General features: G+C 39.0%; 1 protein-coding gene across 4 annotated transcripts in view; it reads right to left on the bottom strand.

Moving 5' to 3' along the window:
• The window catches only part of GNAL (G protein subunit alpha L), a 198,375-nt gene that overhangs the window by 52,238 nt on the left and 123,373 nt on the right, over nt 1-22,764 (bottom strand). For all 4 annotated transcript variants that reach the window (XM_052787315.1, XM_052787317.1, XM_052787316.1 and 1 more), the window contains one exon: nt 7,356-7,453. In XM_052787315.1, the coding sequence (XP_052643275.1) occupies nt 7,356-7,453 (98 nt within the window). The remainder of the gene's footprint in view (nt 1-7,355; nt 7,454-22,764) is intronic.

Raw genomic sequence — 22,764 nt, forward strand, 5'->3', positions numbered from 1 at the left:
AAACCACTCATCAGGCGTTCAGGAAAAACTGTTGACTAGGGAGGAAAGAACTCTCTCCTCAACAGAATTAAGTCAGCTTTGTTATATTTTTCAAAGGAAACTAGAAACGTTTAATAAAACATTTTAAAAAGAGTCGAAGTGTACCTTCATGCATTTGTCATAACTTTGGTTGGTCTTTAGACTTTGCTCGGTCTTTATACTTTATTACTACCTTAAACTGAGGTTCAGGAATATTTTATGTTCTTCTGCCTTACGTTTTCAACCTTTTTGCTTGTTCTAAAACTGCAGAAAACAGACCGTCATGCACACAGGAGTGTGTGGAAAAATGCATGGTTTAATTTTATGTTTGAGCAGCCCATCTAGGGCTGCTTAAAGGCTTCTCCAATGGTAACTACTTGATAGGAAAAAATATTTGTCATAATAAGTTTTAAAAGACAGAGAGGGTGCTGTGTTTATAAACTATTTTCTCCCTTATTTTTTAATTGAGAAATATTATTGTCTTCTCTAGGTATGGAAAGCATTTGTGAACTGAAGTGGCTAAAACAGGCGGGTACATGCCCATATGCCATACTGGCTATTTGTAAATGGTACTTTCATACTGCTACTTCCTCCAAACTGAAAATACAAAGGCATTTTGGGGGTTTCTACAGCTGCTGCTTCTTCCATATTTTTGTACTTATAACTACTAGTACTGTAACATCATGGTCACATTTTGATTACCAAAATGAAGATAGAATTGATTAAGTCTAATGATTTTTTTGTGAGGGCAGAAAGAACAACAACAAAAAAATCACAGCAACAGATGAAAAGGTTATTTCAGAGAATTCCCAGTGCATATTTTAAGAAACCACAATTCTGCCTCTCAAGAGTGTGGTCTACTAGTTAGTAAACTGAAAAATTTAAGCATTACACACTGCAAAATGACTTTTGTCCTATCTGGCAACCACCTCTGTTTAGAAGACTCATCAGTAAGGCTAAAGTAATTACTCTGTAGTTACAACCCCTCTCTTTTTTTCTATCATTAAATAACAATTTACTGGTTGGTTAAGGTTTATACTTTAAATCAGGTAAGTGGAGAAAACCTGTTTGTGAATTAACCAAACAAAACTTGCTTTTAACTTATGTAATGAATTTGTAAGGTTTGAAAGTGATACTGCATGAGAGATCTTAAAAGGAAAAGCGGAGAAACTTCATCATCACAGTAAGTTGTTTATATATGAACCAGAACAGAATTTTAAATGGAAGAAAATATTATTATGGTTTTCCCACATCAACATAAAAAATTTAGTTACATTAGGAATGAAACATTTATAATTAATACTCTTCCTCATTTTTCTAAGTATTTGCCCTATATTTAATAAGCAGTTACCAAGTTTAAAAAGAATCACCACTTTTAAAAGTAATATTCTCTAGTTTATAATCAGTATGTTTACCTTAATTTATCATACATACATCCACATTTACTTCATCATCCATTATGATGAAAGAATTTTTATTAAAGACAAAAAGTGAAGATGAAAGGGTGTTCTGAGCTCTTTCACACCTTCTGGCTCTAGTCTGCCAATAAAAAGCACGTTTCAAATATGAATCCAAAGCCACAGTCATACTACGTTACATTTGAAAATAAACATTACCGCCATGTGTAAAGGACTTCAAAAACGTTTAGACCATGATTCTTTGATCAGCATGCAAGACAACTTCTCTCCTCCTCCCTACTCCTTCCCACTCTCCCTCTGCTCCCTTCCTTTCCACAATAAAAACATGATTTCAGCAGCCGTATTTCATGGGCCTGCTTTCAATGAGCTGCCTTACTTTCTCAGGCACGCGCAAAGAAACACCAAGGTGTCTTCAAAGCAGGCAGCCAACAGGGAAAGCACAAAGAGGACTTTGCAAACCTGAGGCTGGACATGCTGTGCTCCTAGATGGATGTCTGCACAAAGCCACTTGATTGTCTTCCATTTCTGTTTTCTCTAAGCGGGCATAATGGTCCTAATGAGAACCAAGTCTGGCACTGGGATTGTTAGCATGCAGGCAGCATGTTTCAGAGCAACAGGACATCAAAATCTTTCCAAACACAGAGATGGCAACGTGTCATACACTGTAGCACTCCCAGGTGGTTTGACAAAGCCAGCAGATTTGTAGGAAATAATTTGGGATTTTGTCTCAAATGATGTCACAGCACACACATACCACACTGCTCTCCAGGGACAAAATGGAAGACTTACAGTGCCTTAACATTTTTTCCCCTAAGTGGTGCAGATACTCTGATTACAGATCTTTCTTACTTGTCAGTTTAAATATAGATTGCTGGACTAATGATTTCACAGATAATACATCTGCATAAACTAGAAAAGTCTCTTATTCAACAGTAACTGTGTTTGTATTTTCTGTTGCAGTTTTGTCACGCTATATTTAAGCACACCAGGTCAGATTCTTTTGGCCTCTTGCTGGTCATCTTCCTGGAGAACATAAATGATGAAGAAACTGTTCTCGTTTCCTTCAGCAATAGAGAACGGAGGTGCTATGGGCCTCCAGGCATCCAACTTCAGAGAGTCTCTGTTTTTTGGGTGAACTTTTGGTGACCTTTACTATCTGAATTACCCCTACACAGCAGTTACAATGAAGAAACCTGGGACAGGGCCAAGGGCATACAAATCCAACTGAAGGCACCAATTCCATGCATCTCCTTTGACAAAGACATATGATATGGGATATATAAAAAAAGTTTGATGGGCTGCAACAGTCAGTCACTGATTGATACAGCCAATTATCAGGGACAGTTTTATGCAAAATATTAAGTGGTTTGTTGAACTTTTCAGCAAAACTTCAACTCAGATCTCAAGGGCACCCAAGAGATTACTTTTCTTCATGTTCCAATGTTCTTAAATTAGACAGAGCTGAACGGTGTATGCTGATGGAGAGCCCGTGACCAAGTACACAAAGCAGGGCATAATCCCTATATTTAATCCTATATATGGTGGAAATTCTAAACCACACAAAAACGCTGAGATGATAGAAAGCACCTCCTTCCTATTCTGTAATGATAGAGGAAAAAAATCCCAATTCTGCTATTCCGCTACCAAAGCTGGGAAAGCTGAAGCCTCATACATTGTCAGAATAAAAAAACTGCTCGATACCATCAAGACACCAGGAGTTATTACTATGGCACTTTCAAAGGAGACAGAATTAGGAATAGAAAAGATCTTGGCATTGAAAAGGTTAATACTGGGAACAACGGCACTGCTGCAGGTGGCTTGGGTTCACTGAGAACTAGTGTTGGGAGGGCACTGCAGGAAGGACTTAGCTACCACTGCTGCTGATGCAGCCTGTGTCTGACCCGTCTCTGTGACAGCTTTAGCAGAATCCAATTTGGAGTATGATACAGCCAATCTTCTAGGAAAATCCCTAGAAGAAGCAGTATTAAGTAACAAATCCTGAAGCCACACTAAGTGAAAGTATACAAATTGCACTAATGCTTCTATTTATTTACAGTCATGCTTGTAGCCTGTGTACATACCACCACAGTGGACTGAAGTGCCACACTAGACGAAAGAAGCAGATAACGCCAAGGTAGAATTTCTGACCTCAGACTGTACGAGGGAATTTAGGGATATGTCCGTGTGAGTAATTAGGAAAAAGGAAAGTTAGAAATATGCTTGGCTGCAAGAAGTGCTGCTGTTGAGAAAAAAAATTTATCTGTTTTCTCACATCAGGAGTTGAATCTGTGGACAACAACATAAAGAACTTTTTTTTTTAATTACTCCACCTAATACCAGGATGGATGCCTCAGATGTTGGCTGAAACCGTTCTCCAAGATAGAATAACTGCAAAGAAAAAGAACTTGAGGTGTGTCTTTTCCATGTATATTAGCTCAAATATAAAATCAATTTTCTTTGGCCAAGCTCACATCCCTTGTGTTTGCTTTCCTGAGAACTTGCATAATCAAGTTTTATTAGACCAAGTGTTTGCATAGAGACCAATTTAGGCCTTCACACTGAAGCATATCATTAGTGGTGTATTTTATCAGGGAAAGAAGATTGATAGACAAACTGGGATAAAGTATTGGCTGAGGGCAGAGTTCCCTTAAATCCTTGGTTTACTTCCTACACCGAGGAACTCGGTGAGCTGAAGTACAACCCTTCCAGCTAGGACCACCCATGCACGCACACGCTGTTATTTTGTGTGAATGCAATGGGACAAAATTCAACACTGGAACCTTCACTTAGAGAAGTGCAGATACTCTCTCCATGGGAGAGTCATAGAAGAGTATTCAAATGGTCTGACGGGCTGGGCCTTATCCTCATTTCCATGAAGGAACAGTACCCTAGTAATTTAAAAGGGCATTAAAGATCAAGGAAAAGCAACTTTCAGGCTTAATGTAAATAAAACATTTGCCTTTGTGTCTTTTTACTACCTCTGTTTCCAGCCAAATATTTCTCCCACAGTAATAAAGAAAATTAGGTTAAGTTTTAAAAATACAGAAGCTCTGTACTGTAGCCAAATTCAACTATTCCAAAACACACTGTATTTGTAACTCACTTAACAGTCAGCAAGTTGGGCTCCTGACTTTATATTTTGCTAATAATGATTTTCTGTATTTTAAGTCACCCACCCAATTTGTAGTCCAGTGATATTTTTAACGCATGGGATTTTTTTGGTTTTGCTTTGGTTTTTTTTTAAGCAGAGAAATTAGTGGTGACCTACTGATAATGTTCTTCGTTCGCTATCAAGTAAAAGATTAGGAATTAGCTGATGGCGTGGGATGCTTTCTCCCAAAGCCAGTGTAATGAAAACACTGCAGATGTTTTGAAATCCCACAGTAAGCATGTGTATCAGCATTACACTCCTTCCCTTTTTTCCTTTACTAATTAAAGATGACCATGGACAAGTTTTGAGAGAAATGCCATCCGCTCCTGCTGAACCAGAAAGACAGCACCCTCACAGTTAGTATTTTCTAAGTGCACATACAAAACCGTAACGTGCATATCAGAATTGTATTTCTAACCTAGCCTCACACGCTCTGTCTGATATAAGGCGGACATGACTCCACCACTCTGAGTAAGGCCCATTCAATGCTAGCACAGAAATGTTCTTCTGGGTAAACCAACTACTGTTGTTGTGCATTATATAAATACACACGTGCGGCAAAGACACAGCAACATTAAAGTCTCTTTTTCATTGACTCTATTAGTACCATTTTAATTTTCAAGGAATGATGGAGGGGCAGATAAAAGTTGGGTGTATTTTTAACATCTTCTTTCTGCTAAGATTACACTTCACCATTTTAAATCATCAATACCTGTGAGAAAAAGGCTGTTTGATCAGATCAATGACATGGCTGTTCCCGAGTTTCAAGTCTCTGCTCTAAGACTGAAGGCTTGTAAACGTAGATAAGTCACTTAGCTGTTACATTTTCAGGTACATCATGAAATGGAAAGCACAGATACACTCAAGGGATATTTAAGTATCAAATACTATTTCATAAAGTGTCTTGAAGGTGAAGAATTATGCAAGTGTTGTATTTGCTACTATAATATATAATCTCAGAATAAAGAAAAAGCAAGCCAGCTAGAAGATATGGAGGGAAGATACACAGAAAAAGCCCCCAATAATCTTCCTTTAAGCTTTTAGGAAAAAAGGCAGTAGGATTTAGTTTTATGTTTCAGGACAGTGGACTTCATTCTGGATCCATTTTTTTTGCCATTTGTGTTTTTGTTTGGACATAATACAAGACTAACATTGTTCTCCTTGTCAAAGCCTGGAGATAGGCATCATTTTTTTAAGGGAAAGCACAGTACCATTAATACTATAATTCAGTGTCTTCCTTTTTTGCCTGGTCTTTTCAGCACCATTTTCCAAAGCAGGACTGGGAGACACAATGCCCTTTACTGATCAGTAAACTAAGTTTTACATTCATATATTTTAAATACATGCCATTATTCTATTTTCTTGGTCTGATGTCTTATTTGAGTCTGTTAATAGATATCATAAACAGTCAGTCTGGACTTCTCAGCAAGCATAGCTCAGATCTGTACTATGGCGGTGGTGGTGGGCGAGGGCAGAGGGGAAACCCACTGATCACAATTTAGGACAACTTTCTAGTTTTTTTTTGTGTACAACCACTGCTTTCATTTCTAGCCACTCTGGACTGTGAGCAAATGCCCAAGTTTTGGTACATTCAGACCACTGAGGTCAAATGAGTTCCTTCCTACACATATGTCATTTTCCCTTGCTTCCACATGCTGATGAATCATTACTGGATCCTTCTCTTTCCCAAAAATACTCTGGAAAGAGGGAGAAGAATCTAGGACCCAAAGCACTGAAATTCCCCACTGTGGCAGAAGCGCGACAAGTCCTTTAGCGACACGGCCTGTTTCCTCTGCTTCAGCCTCGGCACCGAGAGCAGAGAGGACAGAAAAACAAAGCACCAAGCGCTACAACAGACTTGTGGCATTGCTGCTGACCATACTGCCAATTAGACAAATCATAACACACTAGAGCGTGTTCTCTGAAAACCCTAAATCACATAGCAACTGTAAGAGTATACATTTTTGCAACAGCAGTTCACATGAAATGGGTATTTTTGGTCAAAGTCTAATTCAGAGCTGGGTTATTACCGAGGTCAGCTGAATTTTGTAGCCCTGGCATGTTAACAGACTATTTCTGGATTAATCTGTTTTCATCAATGTACTGTGTATTTATGATTTGCACCTTCACAATCTACTACACATCTCTTTTCAGAACATTTCTAATCAGATGAACCTGTTTGAGGATTATGACCATTACACACACATGTACCGCTTCACTTGATGTATATGAAGGAAAGAATACCAAATGTACTACTACCTTTAATGAAATACTGCTTATAATTCCCCCGCCCCAGAAAATATTTTAGTAATGCAGGTATGCATCTGGTTAGGTAAAAATCTCAGAAGCTTTAATGGAATATGAAAACACAGAGCAACTTCAGCGCTGTCTGGGTCTCAGAATTTAAAACCAAGCATTTTCCTTAGATCGGCTCTGCATTTTTTAAACTTAATACTTTCAACTGAAATGATTTTATGTAAATCTTCTTCGGATTGAATAAAGATACTTAAAATTATTTAATTTGATTTTTTCATACTCATCTTCATTAGCTGTTAAATATTTGAGGCAGAATATTTAGCTGTATAGCAATGGCAAACTATGATAAAACAATCAATTACTTTTGCTATACATGCTCAGTCTATATGGAGAATTAAAATGTTAATCACTGCATTGCAAAACTCCCAGATCTTGCTAATATAAATACATTTTCTAACTTGTTATAGATGATTACATTCTTGGCTATTAATTTCATAGAAAGAAATACTTACTACTGCGCACAGTCAATCAGTTGATATTCGTTTGACCTTTCGAAGCATGCCTTTACGCCTTCATCATCCCAGAGCTTTTTTGCATGTTCAAAAAATTCCTGAAATTTGGAAATGCAACAAATAAGAGAACATTTCTCAATATTTTCAATCCCCAGTCTATATGTTGCTCCTTCCCGCCAACCTTCATGCTTTACACTTTTGCAGAATGATAGATTACACCTTTAAAGAAGAAAAGCAATAAACATTTATTAGCAAAATTGCAGGAAAATATACTGAACATATGGCTGCTGACAGTTTCCAGTACATGGTATGTAATGAAGACTGTCTTCAAAATTCATGCCAGTCCACATATATAAAATTTACTGTAAGTACAAATGTTACCTAGAAGCATGTTCACTCAATTTTTAACTGAATTTATGCTTCTGTCATGGAAAAGTTATAAAGGTGATGCAAAAAGTTGCTCAGCTTATGAACATTAGCTTCCCAGAGAAAGATCCGGTCTGTAACTTTGAAAAGATTGTGTAATTTTTCCTGAAAAACACAACTTTCTGCTGCTTGGTATTTTCTCATGCAATATAATAATGATTGCAAGACTTTCAGAGTCTTTGCTCAACACCACTTCCTCCAAGCAGCTGCCTGGCACAACGTGCTTTTCCTAGCAGCTATCCCAGGCAACCCAATCCACAACTATCTGCTGGCAAGCTTATTTCAGAATTATTTGAAAGGGGAATCAAAGCCGTCCTTGGTGACAGTGAAGCCATAGCTCTGTTGTATAAAACACACACATGTAGAGCTGTAGGTCTGACCCTGCCTGCTGGCTCCTCCAGCCCCTTCTTTAGAGCCTCACATGCTCCACTTTGTTTTAAAGCTGGGAGTCCATTTCATTTTATATCATTACTGGTAAGCCAAACGGTAAGTAATTTTTCTAGCTACAGCTCTCTAAAATCAAATGAAGAATGGTTAAACAAATTAATATTTCCTTTATTATATGACTGAGCCTTTCCTCCCTCAAACCAAACTGTTAAAGTAGTAGGTCAACTTAAACACAGAAGTTGTTTGTAATCTCTTAACACCTCAACACTGCTGCTAAATCATCAGTCCTTTGGTCAGTCATAAATTTGCAAAACCTAACAAATTGCTTTTCCACAGTTCAGTTTGGCTCTGCGTAAAATGGGTGCAATACCACTACTCACTTCATGATCCTGTCAAAATGTTGTGCAAATATCTGAATTCTGAAACTTTCTGAAATTGTTTGCCAGTCCCCCCCACACGCTTTTTCAGGATGAAAAAATTCTCTCAAAAGACAAAGTTCGTAGTGAAAGATCTTGGCAGCAGAGTGAGTTCACTTTTACTCTGTATGGGTTTCCCAACCTTGCATGCTACCCCTGTGAGGGGCCCCAAAAGGTGACACTCCGCTGCTCAGCGACTGCCTGTGACCTGCTGGCGATGTTTTCAGGGAGAGGAAAAACACAAGACAAGATTTTCAGAACAAACTAGTACTGAAAATTATTTAGTTAGGCTTTGAACATGGTGACAAGGGTCCTGAATAACCCCAGAAATGCTTTTTTCTTTCAACTATATTGTGCACAATGTAAAGAGAGAGAAGAACCCATTCTTTAAGAAGTTTTCAAAACTTTAGAGAAAAGGAGATGTTAAAGCAGGCCTGAAAAACCTTAGCAGAAAGTCTGGGAAGAAGAGAGGAAGCAACACTAGAGATTGGCAGATGCTTATACTGCCCTTGGAATTTACTTCTTCACCTCCATGAGGACATGTTTATTTTGTCTTTGTTATTTTAACGACTTATGTAATGATTGTTTAAAACACTGCAGATCCACCGTTTGAAGTTATGCTACGGCTATTATAAACTCTCTGTTCCTACAGCAGAAGGAAAGCAAAAACAAGCTCAAGAAAGGACAAGACATCAAACTAAGTAAGTAGGAGAAAGTGGACACACATAACAGAGAGCACAACTACAAGAAAAAGAAAGAAATGGAGAAGTCAAAATGATAAATACCAGAAAACATGGAACATTCCTCAAACTTGAAGCTTATGCTTGATTGATATTTAAGGCATTAGCTGAATGCATCTCACTTGCTGGCATCTTTGTCCAAAGAAAGGCACTGCCTTCTCAATGGAAGAGTGAGCTCATGATAAGTGTCAGAGTCCCGAGGCAAAAGGACCCAGCTCTCCCACTCCCTTCAACGGGTGCATGTCCAGCAGCGTAGAACCCCAGCCATCCCTCCTGCAGGCGCTTGCTGATGCAGGCACAGGGGCCAAGCACGCCATGCCCACCCTCCTCTCCTCCCTGTCAGCAGGCAGGAATTCCCACCTGCCCAGAAAGCCATCTCTGAGGGGAACCTACATCTAAAAAATGGCCCCATTCAGCCCCACACAGCCGACGGGAAGGGGACGGGAAGAGGAGAAGGATGTCAGCATGAAAGCTTCCTCTCCTGTGTGTGTGTGGGGATGGATTGAAAGACAGCTGCATATGTAAATAAATGAGTAAATAAATAAAACTGCATAGCTACAGCAGTTTCTAACTTCACTTCTGTTTTGAAATCCTCTATATGAGCTTTATTTACTCTTAAAAATTTCTTCTGCAAAAGAGGCAATCTTTTCAGCTCAGCTTCTGAGACCCTACAAATATGTTGTAAATACACGGTTTCCATATTATATGCTTCAAATATTTCCACCTGACCATTACATCTCAAGGCAGTCTATTTAAAATGACTTCCAGACTTCTAGTCCAAAGCAAATCCTATAAAACAGAGCAAATATACTTACCTCATTAAAATGTACCGATCTACTGCAGAGGAGTACACTTGCCTGCAATTTGCCTCCCACACAGCTACCCAATCCTTCTTTCCCAGGTGACTAAAGCCTTCCAGAAAAATCCTTCTTCATTTTAAGACACCAAGTACCACGATCCAACTTTTCACACTTGGTTTTAACCCCTTTCTCGTCTGCTCCACGTTCTTCAGTATTCTTTCTCCTCAACTGCTGAAGGCTCCCACTGCACACAGTCAAGCACGCAGGAGGATCCTGCTCACACACACCAAACGCGTCTGGATCCCAACCTACTCTCCATCGCAGGACAACATCCAGATAGCAGTCACCATGTTAGCTTCAACCTCTGCAACCAAGCCTGCTTTGCTTGACTGGCCTTCCAGCAACTGCTCCCCAATCCCCAAGACTCATTCCTATAGACCCCAACGCTCGTCACCTCTTCCTCCCGCCATGGCCACATCATGGCCACCTCGCTGGCAAGCAGACACTGGTAAGCTAAGGAAGGTGCAGGCTTCGGGCTAAGCCCACCCTGCACCACCTGCTCTCGGGGCTGCAGTATCCTCAGAGCGGCAGCCACGTTTGGCAACGCCTGTCGCGGGGAAGAGCCAGGTTGCCCAGAGAGGTGGTTGATGTCCCAGCCCAGGAAACATTCCAGGTCAGGTTGGATGGGGCTCTGAGCAACCTGGTCTAGTGGAAGATGTCCCTGCTCATTGCAGGGGGGTTGGACTAGATGATCTTTAAAGGTCCCTTCCAACCCAAACCATCCTACGATTCTAATTCAAAGGACAGAGAACTCAGATTTTCTCCAGCTGATAAAGGAAGATGGGCTAAAACTTTTCAGTTAATGTTTCTGGGGGGCGGGGAACTACAAAACATTACCTTAGGTCAGTACGACACAACTAAGGTTTTAAGAGTAAGTTGTGACATTAGCAGCTTAAGTTCTGAGATGGCCAAACTAAGGTTTTCTTAAGGGTCTGACTTCTGGAAAGTGGCTATTCAGTTCTTTAAAGTCACGAGCCGGGTCCTTTAAGAGACCTGAACTGAGACAGGAGAAAACAGGGACATGGAAAATCACTAGGGGCATCTGATGCACTTGGTTTGCAAGCACATGCAGCTGACCTCTATCGGATCAAAGTCACTGAAATCTACTAAAAATATTTAGTATACTGAAGAGAACCTGGAATAATGTACTATGCTTGAAAGCAGAAAAACACCTTCATCATGACACATCCATGAACATCAAACAAAACAAAGCTGTTTCATCCAAACTATTCCTTAGGGACAGAGGCATACCAATATTTGCACCTATTAACATATAAAATAAAACCATTAATATATTTTTTGATGTAGTACTTTAATTAGAGCATTAGAGAAGTAAATGGTGATGCCTCAGGTCTCAGGAGTTACAGGTCTCGTGAATTACAGGTACTTTCTACTTTACACATGTTAATTTACACCAGTTACCTAAGAATTTATAGTGATCATTAGACCATACAATACCAAAATTTTGATGTGATCAAAATGAAGATGTGACACACAACATCTCAAATATTTACTAACATAAAATTGTCTGGAAATTTTCCACTCTTCCTGAGACAATAAAAAAAAAAAAAATCAGCCCCACATTCCTGAGATTCCTTTTCACTAGCAAGTAATTTTTGCTACACATAAATATTCACACATCATCTTAAAATCATGAAGTGGCATTAGGAAGTTATGATTCCTTTTCTTTTCCAGAACAAAATAAGTGAATATGTACATAAAGATAGAAACACCCTGAGCTGATTTACTGATGTAAACAGTATTGTATTTTTACTACATTTTAAAAAGGTCTGGTAGAAATATTTTTACTCACCTGTTCCAAGGTAACATTTTGAGTTTGAAAAAAACAGGAGGGAATATATTTCTATAGAGAACATTCCAAGAAACCAATACAGATAACAAATGCAGATGCACTACAGCTAAGTCTCAAAGCACTGTTTTTCAACTTTGTCCTACTAGAAGTTACAGCATGTTCTTGAAATTTAATTTTCCTTATTTTGGAAATAAACTTATTTATGGTAGGTTACCTTAGAAACTCCCCCCCCCCCCTTACAACTCTTACAAAAAATTTTGAAGTAGCTAAAAAATGGACTTGTTTCACTTTTCAGCTGCCTAAACAGGGAATAAATATTAGTGATGATTAAACAATGACATGTCTTCACGAACAAATCCGTACGTATTTTGGAAACAGAACTTTTCATCTAATTGCTTTACAAACCACAAAAGTTCACGTTAGGTCAGGAACACAATTTTTATTCTATTAAGATTCCTTTCTGTCTTCCTTCCAGATGGAGCATACATTTAATAGCTATCCTGATGTCACCTTTCAGTCTCCCAGAAACTGGGATGTGGAAGACTCCACTGTATTTTCTATTCCACATATTTCTTCTGTTAACACATTGTAAACCTGGAAACAGCTGCTTAGATCAATGTGAAATAAGACTGATCTCCCTCCAGCCAAAATTCATGCTCTTATCCTCGTAAGCTTCAGGACTGTAAGACAATTTTTCATCTAAACCACAGATTAAACCTGTCTGATTAGCCTGACAACCATTTAAAGAAGTGGCAAACGTTACACATTTTCATAGTTCTGCCACTTTGGATGTGAAATGAAGTCATCACTTCTATTCTGAATTTCATTTACTACTTCCTCTTTCACGTACTTAACCAAACAAAAAGTACATTACGCAATGCATTAAAAATTCCCACCCTTACACCTCCTGAGCTCCCAACAACTGCAGTGCGAGATGATCCAGAGAATTCATATGGGAAGGGAGGTACGTGCCTCTCTCCCAAGCAGGGTTTACCCGCCTTGTAATTCCCAATGCACTGGGCAGGGGGTATACAGGCAGTCCCAGCCTCCCATCCATTCAACTATGGAAAAGTTCTGTGGAATAAGAGAGTGACAGCTGATGGCTAACACTGTGATACTACGAGGATGACACCCAGTGGAGTCCAATTAAGGTTGCATAGGTAAACTACCTTCGGGGTTTTCTAAGTGTGACACATTTGACTCCGCAATCCAAACAACATCCTTTTAAGCATCCTTTTCCGTGTACCACATCCGAGGTCAAAACTGAACCGGATCCATCAGCCTGCAGCCTGAGCCGCTGAGCGTGGCAGCAACAGCAAGCAGCAGGATGCTGCCTTGTTATGGGGGAGGATGGGCAGCGACACGGTCTGGGAGAGGTGACTGGGAGGAAGGACTGTAACCTAGCACTTTCTCCACTTCCCGCAGAGCTGTGAGGGCGGTGCCCAGGGGATGACCAGAGGGACAGCACCCCCGTGAAGAGAAGCTCAGCCGAGCTCCCCCCTCACGATCCAGAAAGCTTCGCAGCTGCTGGGTGTGCTGGGCGGGGGCTGCTGCCGTGCTGCCTGCAACCAATGCCACAAACCCCATTAGCGTATCAGTATTCTCTTGGGTTTTGTAGCACAAGCCATTGTAAAGTAACAGAAGAATGGCGATTTTAAAAAGTTTGTATGTCAGCCAAGTAAAAGCTGGAATTTAACAGGATAAAGCAAAAGCTACTTTTGCGGCTCCAGGACTCTCTTGCGAGCCTCTGCAGTCTCTACTTGCTGCAAACAGTTCTCGGATACTCAGATTATGCTTAGGGCAATTTAAACTTAAGAGTTCTGCTCCTGCAACCATTAGGTTCTGTTCTTGATAATAATTTTCTCATTAATTCAAGACTTGCGCATTTGGAATCAGAGACAAACTTTCCCAACATTGCTGCTGTGACTGGGTTCTGCTTTAAATTTAACCTTCTCTACAGCATAACTGCTAAGAATGAAGGGAAAAAAACCCAACGGAGAAAAATCTCTGTGTTTCTAAACATAATAACCAATATAATCATTAGACAGCTACAAATCTGGTCAAAGGAAGAAAACCACTTTTCCCTGTGGAGGCTACTGACACATCCCCAGTACATAGTCTACCATCATGCTTACCCTATATAAGCATCTTTGAATCTCCAAATAGGGTGGTACTGCTATACATAATAGTTTCTTAATCTCCCAAAGCCTTCAAATCACCTATGATTATCCTTCTGTAAGATATACACAGCAGCTCAACATAATATAATCCCACAGGTAAGGGTTTTAGTATGCAGCAAAGAATAAATCATCTGCTTTTTGTTTTAAGAGTGTATACTAATACTATAAATAACATATAATAAAAGTGTTACAAGAAACCCAGAACGGACAGTGAGCGACAACTTGCCGCCGTGCCTCCACTTATTACTGGTTTGCTTATGTGAAGTGTAGCAACTAATTTTTTATTAAAAATACTCTTCAGCCCTGAACATCTACTGAGTGCAACCATAAGCTGTAGGAACAAAAATTTTTAAATGGACTTAATGAAGAAATTATGGGGTAAAGTACCAGGTAAGACACCCAAGAGAGAAGGAAGCCTGCTCAGTTACCTCTTCCACAAACAAGTACAGTCTCTTGATAATCAGCCTCTTGTTTATGAGACGAAAGTGTCCCCTATGGCTCAGCCAGCTCCACTTCTTAGTCCTTTATGAAATGTTCTGCCTAATAAGGGAGCTGTTTTGCTGTAGGTATACAAAATGCAGCTGCTCAAACTCCTAATGCTGGCAACAAAGACAGGCAAACAGAGTTACAATTTAAAAACAAAAGCAGAATACATGACTTGAATTTTTCCAACAGCAGTGGCGTCAAAACCTTCATCAGCACCCAAGCAATAGCATGAGAAACACTGAAACCATGTAGGAGTGGTCACCTGGCACGCAAGGACTGTGCTTAACAGTAGGGTTCAGATGTTTCTAAAGCAGCAGCACTTACAGTAGATTAATTATACAGAAACCTTTAGGAAAAGTACAACCTCCACCCCCTGCAAGGTATTTTCTGTTGTAATTTGTGGGTGTGCAATAATCAATGCAATTACTTTGCTAGTTAGTGACTCATTCTGATAGGCAAAGCAGCAGTTTGGCCTCTAACCCCCCTCTGAAACCTAACTTTGGATCTATCAAGAAGAGTTACAGAATAACACATCCAGATCTACCTTCTCTCCCTGTTCATGGAACTTGTTTTGCCTTTTTTAGGCTGGAGGCAACAGCCTTGAAGCACTATCAGTCTGCACTAAGCGTAACCTCAGTTCATTAGAACCAAACATGGGAGGATGGTAAATACCACCTTCACAGAACACACTTGTGTTGGGGCATCTTATGTTCCAAAAAACCAAAATTAGTTTATTAACTCCTAGGAGAATCTTATCCAACTTGGAAGTGTAAGGGAAGAAGCTGGGGAAACAAACAGCATTTATAAAGGTATAAAAGCACCATTTTCACATAGCTACCACACGCCACTGCATCTAGACAAAACGTATGAATTGGGGAGCTTGTTGACACCGTTCAAAAATCAGGAGTGCAACCAGCACAGTATATTCTACGTCCTTTTCTTGAACCACTTTTGTGACTTGACTTTTAAGCCCTTACTCTACGCTACATTTGCAAGAAGTGTGTACTGTTAAGGTATCAGCCTGATTGCCTTAGCAGTTCTATCTCTGCCTGCTAGAAACATGTACCATCTACCATCTTATTCAACAGAAATCAACAAATTCACTTTTGTGGACCACAGAACTCATCTACAAAGTCTAAGAAATATATTAATACGTTTTTCAAACTCATATGTGTCAAACACTAAAAAAAGGTCTGAAGGTTCTTTAGATCATACTAGCAAAAACAAAAATAAAAACATGATTTTGTGTTTTCACAATATTTTGGGGCCAGCACTGTGGATAAGATAGGCTTTGAAAATAAAAATGCATCATAAGTCAAAAAGCAGTTCCGTGCTTTTTCTTCACTACTTATTAAATTGTGGCTTTTTTTTCTGAGCTAGACAATGAAGCTTTTATCACACTTAAAACAAAAACCTCTGACTCAATCTTCTAGTTTCCATTTTAATTGTGTATTTCAACTTTCAGTCTGCCATCACAAATCCTTGAACGCTACTGCCTACCTGCTATTTTGAGGGAGCCATCAAGCTCTCTACTAAGGAAAGTAGGAGAAATAATTTAAGCAAATTACTTAGTGTACGTAGTGCCTAAAAAATGTGTTGTGCCGAGGACGTAAAGCTCACGCACATTCTTTTCCTTGAAGGTATTTTGGTTTTGTCTATGTTAGGACTTCTCCCTGAATGCAGATAAAGATCTTCATTTAAAAAAACACCTCTCAAATTATTTGTGAAAGTAATTACAGGTGTGTTACACAATCCTGCAACATTGCTGCCCTTTGCATTTCTGCAGTACTTGTGAAAAGAAGGTGGTAAGTATTGTTATAATTCCCTCAAGGAAAAATTTTTGTGGACAAGATGATGACAAAGCATGAGATAAATCTGCAAGTGCTGAACAACATACAAAACTTCATGGTACTGACCAAATAGAAGAATCAGAAATATGTCATGACTTTCCAAAATTTGGTAGCAGGTGGTTTATCCCTGTGATCAAGATGCTGATTACACAGTTGTCTTTGTAGAGCACTGAGCTTTCAAACTAGAAAAATTACTGAAAAACCCATAATCTGGGTGTCATCTGTACTGGGAAATGTTTGCTTGCTGTTTGTTTGCTTATTAAAAGCAGTAACAGCACTGCAAAAGTGTACAGATTCTGTATGTCAGAATTTGAATCTTTACCTAATTATGCAAGACTAGACAGAGTGGAGTCCATTCAGAATAGAGCACAGCAAATCAACCCACAGCAGTTTTGTTACTGCTTCTGCAATCATTTAACTCCTGGGCCACTGTGTAACAAACTGCAATGAACATCGTACTTCATTTTCTTTTAAGTCAATATAACACCCAGTCAGTGAACGTGTACAAACCACTCTGCAATCCCGGATGAAGGGACTGTTATGGAAGTGAGAAGTACTGCTGTAAGACATGTATTATACATTGGTAAACTTCAGGCATTTCATGGCAGGAAATATTATCAAGATTTTTTTTCCAAAACACAAGCCTGTAATAATAACTCACATGCTGTAACAGGGCAGAGTTGGATCTGAATCCCCTACGGTTTTAAGTCTTGAGTAGCACTGTATCAGATCACTTTTTTTATTAGCTGTATAGTAAGGCAGTTGTCTTTTCCATGCCACAATGCATTTTGGCACAAATCAGTACAAAAAAATTTGAGATCCTCTGGTGGGTTATTATTTCACTGAGCAGTGAAAATCATGCAGTCAATTCTTGCCTGCTGCTTTGAAGACAGAAAGCTAAATGTGCACTTTGTCACCTCTTGACGATGAGAGCTTGACCCCCTATGCACGTTGCACCTGCGGTGCTCTCGGCCCATCTTACAAGCCTGCCTGGGTTTTCATTACTCCGACGGGGGGGTTACCCCCAGCCAAGTCAGGCCGGTGGAGCAAAAAGCCAAGGGACATGGCTCTCCCCTGTCCCCGCGCAGCGCTGCTGCCCCGGCCCATTGGGAACCCCTGCTGCTTCTGTAAATACGGTCTCATCATGAAGACAATCCTCGGGCGAGCTGAAAAAACACAAGCCTGCAGCTTGTAATTCTTCAGTACGAAAGGTTTCTACTACTCCCGGCTTCAACTGTTTTCCTTAAACCAGTTTTGAAGGTCATACATCAAGGAACTATTTTATGCTTTAGTATGTACTTTATTATTTGTAAGTGATTTCCTACCAGACAAGTGGTTTGCAAGAACCGAGAACTCTTATTTCCTTTTATAGATTTGAGTCGGAAATAAATGCTGGCAACATCATGTGACTAACCAGCAGCATCCACAACTTAAGCAACTCTCATAATTAAATCGGAAAGTAATGGAAAAGTCAGCCCACTGCTGCCAGATCTATTTAGGCTCTTACTCCTCTGCACAAGCTTTATCTGAATTCAACTCTCTCTCTCTCCTTTGACACTTTTGCCTGTCATCATCCATGTGCAAAAACCAGACTAGCTTCAACACAGTAACTTATTCATTCTGAAATATATATAATAGTAGGAAAAGGAAATACAAGTCTTTATTATATCTCTGTGACTAAACTAAATTGAGTTTCAGCAAACAAATATTTGGAAATTAACAACCACAAATGTAGATATAAGTATTTGAATAAGGAAACCAAGGAAAAACTTTTTGTCTTTTCTATCTGACATCTGTTGCCTTTAAGAGCTATTCTGGTAAAAGACTGGATACAACTGCAGCAACTAATAATTTTGACTATCTGAAAGTAATATACTTTAAAGCAAGCCCATCGTTTGAAGGCATGTGCTCACAACTGTTATATATGCAGTACTACTGTATCTTATTATTCAGTAAGACTAAGGTGTCTTAATAAAGTTCTGAAAAGTAATACAGATTCTTAAGTAAATCTTGGCCATGTTTTATATAATTTTAAACATTCTCCTAGTGCCAGACCCCACGAATCTAGCACTGATGAGCCCCAGAAATCAACCTTTTCGGACTAACTCAGAAGAGATTTAGCTAGTGACTTCAGAAAAGTAAGATTTTAATTCTTAGCGTTTAGTTCTTAATTTCCATTCTCCAAAGCACATAACTTTGAAGAACTGAGATAACAACACCCTATGATGTATAATATGGAAAGAATGTTTATACAGTACCAAATGAATGCTGAGGCATCAGAACCCAAGTATTTTTCATTAGTCCATAAATATTCTTGCAACTAAGAAACTGCCTAGAAATCAACAGAAATCTGTATCTGTAGGAATAGAAATTTCTATCTTTATGAATATAGGTGACCAGAGACAATGAACAACTTGTGGATTGAAAATTCTGCTGGAATTTCAGAGCTGGAAGTTGTTAAGGGGGTCTAGGCTATTGGGATGCAGACATTTCCAGGGTACCTGAAAAACTACTTTATATAGCCTAAGCTAGCTTCTTCCCTTTCTTCCCAGTGTTTTATTTACTATTTTCTGCAAGATTATTTCTCACTTCAAATGTAGTCTAACATGAAAGCTGCGGATCAATATTGTAAACAGATGATTAGTGTCTTGTGACTGCCAAAGAACTGTTAATGAATCTCAATACATGATGTTGAATCAGGGACATGAGAGAAAATAATTGAATTGAGTGAAATAAAACCAGGTAATTCCCTCCATTTAAAAGGCAAATATTGCCAGAGCTCCTTAAACAGAAAGAAATTATTCATGCTCAACTCAGAAATGGTAGGAAATACATTTCTTTGGGTTAATCAAAACCCAACTGTCACCAACTGAAGTATTGCCTACTGAAGTAAAACAAACTAGTGAGTTTGAAGTCATTGATATTGGACTCCCCCCCCCACCTGCAGCAACTGAGGTGTGACCACCATGCAAGTCTTCAAGGACCCCCCCCCGCACCTTCTCTCCCAGCTTCCTTCAGATACTACTCATGCCATAGAGCCTGTCCAAGCCACCACAGGGCCACCAGCAACCTCCACGCAAGATGGCTGCTTGTACATCAACAAAAACTAGCTACTGGACGTTATACCTGGCAGAAGAAAAATGTGAACTAACTTAATTCAGTTGGATCCGGAGAAAAAAACTCAGATAGACACATTCAAATTGTGAGCAAGGGCTTGAAACAATGCCAAGACCATTCAGAAAAGGACTTTCGTTGCCTTCTGTTACAAAAACCAACCAACCGACTCTAAAATGAAACAGAGAAATAACTTCTTCCAGCAGCAATCACTTGAAATTTCTAGGGAAACTCCATTCCACAGCCATTTTTTTCAGAGCTCTTGCTTCCTGTGAATGACAGAGAGAAGATATGGCTGGGCTACGAATGTGTACAGGCTAGTCCCGACTCTAGGTATCTCCTCGAAGGATACTAGGAGCAGGTGCATTGCCGAGTACAACCTTTAAGCAACCATAAACTTTTGAGAACTGAGGGTCGTAAAATCACCAGTAGTTACTTTTAATTAAACAAACAAATACATCCCAAACTTCTCTTCCTCTTCTATGTGCCCACTGATCCATTGTTTATTGATCCATAGCTTTTTTCATTTTCCAAGTTGAAATACATTTCACTAGTGAGGGAAAGAGCCTTCTTCATTGTTTCCATCAAAGACTTTTTCTGTGGTTAAACCAGAAAAAGTATGTAAATACCAGAAGTTGAATTCTTTATCAGTTGTAGCAAGTCCAAACCTTAACACTGTGAAATGGTTCAATATATCTGAGGAATATCTGCATTTAAAGCAAACAATAGATCTTTAAGTATAAAAAGGAAAAGCTGTTTTACTTCCAAGAAAAGAAGAAAAAGGTATTGCCTTGGAGAACTTGAGACTCCAACCAGTTCTTTGATCAGTCACGCTGAGTGTATGACACCTTTGGTTAAACATAAATGCTTTCTTCATACACAGTTGTTTCTGTTTTCAAGCTGTTGCTTTCTTACCTACTTTTCATAGATCAAGTTTTATTTTTAATGCAATATAATTTAATTAAACAAACATTTAACATACATTTTTAAGCTATTTATACAGATAACCTCATGACAGATTCAGTTTGTAGGATGAGGAAATTCACTTAAACCCTTTGCTTTCAGGATTTGCTTTCTACAGGATCACACTTTGTATTTATGCTGCACTTAAAACAGGAACTAAATAATAAAGCCTTTTGCCTACTATCCTTTTGTTAGAGTGCTATTTTTTCACACAGGTTTCTTTACAAGAAACCATAATAAAATGTGGATAAAGAGCAGAGTGAATTTCACATGAGAATAATGAACCACATCACTTTGTGACTTTTCTGTTCAAAACTAAAGGACACCCACATCCCCTACATAAACTGATTTTTGCTGCTCAGAAATCATTATAAAAATATAAGTCAATTCTCTAACGCACTCATTGACTTTTTAGAAACCATCTTGAAATCTGATAAAGAATAGGCAAGTATTTTAATTAATTGGATCTTCAATGCACTGTATTTGTACAATTTCTAGTTTCTTAATGTTTACCCACGCAGCCTAGTATTTAGCTCTGTCCTTCAGCGATGGATGGTTTCCCACACAAAATGGCTCTGCACTGAGCATATGTAGGCTGCAGACCTGCAGCAAATTTCAGCAAGATTAGAGGACATTTTTCTTTTGCATCATTTGCATTTTGCATTTGCAAGCACCCGCTGCAATGGGACCCTGACATTAATTTGAACCTTCTGATGCTTTTATTATTTAGTACATAAACTGTAACTCTTATGCAGGGCTCCAATAACCATCAGCAACTTCAGACATCACAGATGAGGCAAGGCTTTTCAAGCACTGACTTAGTTTCGGGATAGGCTGAGGCCTAAATGCTAGTGCTGTGTCAAGGCTAATACAGCTACCAGAAGGAAGCTGGGGGACCTGCCCGATTCCTCCCCAATTTCTTCTCAAGGAAAGACAGCTACTGCCACTTATTTTCAGGACAGTTCTGCACTCTGTTGAGCCCCGCAGACCAACATATTGGAAACAGGCACTGGCCAAGTACCATTGTTCGCTCTTGGTGAGCAGGATGGCAGAACTGTCCTCTCAACACAGCTGGAGCAGATTGCCGGTCTTCCCTTAATAATTATTAAACGCTTGGTGAAAATGCTGGCTTCTTCGAACAGCATTTTAGCACAAGAGCAGTCTTAAACTTCCGTTGATGGTGATTGCCGTGGACATCTATCAATACCTTATTTCTACCTTTCTAGTAGAAACAAGAGGGCAATCACACTGCCCCAGTTAATCGACAATAGCTACAGAATCCAGCACACAAAAGGTAAAATGTAGGTGTGCAAGGAAACCTTAAAATAGCATAAATATAGTTACCTATTGTCAGTAATTGATCTATAATCATATCTGTTTATTATACACTTGTAAATTACAAGTCAACACTGATAGTCCCTTAATGCACAATTACTGTCTGGTTCATAACTAGATATACTTCTAATGGTATGAGCTGGTAAACTAAAAGATATGTATTATCAAGAGAATACTGAAAAGCGGTTTTCCCTTTAGAAGCAAGTGACAAGATAAACAAACATATCTGCTCCTACTGAAGTAAACTGGCTAGCAGGATTCAAGAGGCACCTCATTTTTTTGGTAAAGCAACAGGCAGCCAGAATATATATTTTTTTATTTGCCATGTTTCAAACATGTAAATAATAAAGGCTCTTTCTAAAATAGATGCCAAAGATCAGACAGCTAACTGAACCGACTTAATACAGTTCATCAAAAATGTTAAGTGGCTCCTGTCAACTTACTTCAGGTAAGCTGAGTGAACTAAACATTTCCAAAAGGAAAATTGCCTTAAGTTCCTAAAGACTGTAGACTACAGAATTGCAACAGAAAAATTTCATCCTTTTTACTGAGAAAAAGGACTACAAAGGTATGATGGAACATCATTAAATAAATGCAATCTTTGACATAAAATAGATATCTTTGTTAGGTAACAGCCAGAAAAATAAAGAGTTTTTATGTATTTTTATAGCAAAGCTGTAAACAGTTTCTTTTTCTTGGAGGCAGAGATAAGTTGTATATCACTAATTCTTGCTAGAATAATTACACCTGATTGGTGTGTGAGAAATTCACACCTGTGAACTAGCAGCAGTGTATGAGCAAAAACCTAGTGTGAATGCAAATACTTGATAGGAGTGAGC

The sequence above is a fragment of the Harpia harpyja genome, chromosome 5, assembly GCF_026419915.1.
Source record: "Harpia harpyja isolate bHarHar1 chromosome 5, bHarHar1 primary haplotype, whole genome shotgun sequence".
Taxonomy (NCBI): domain Eukaryota; kingdom Metazoa; phylum Chordata; class Aves; order Accipitriformes; family Accipitridae; genus Harpia; species Harpia harpyja.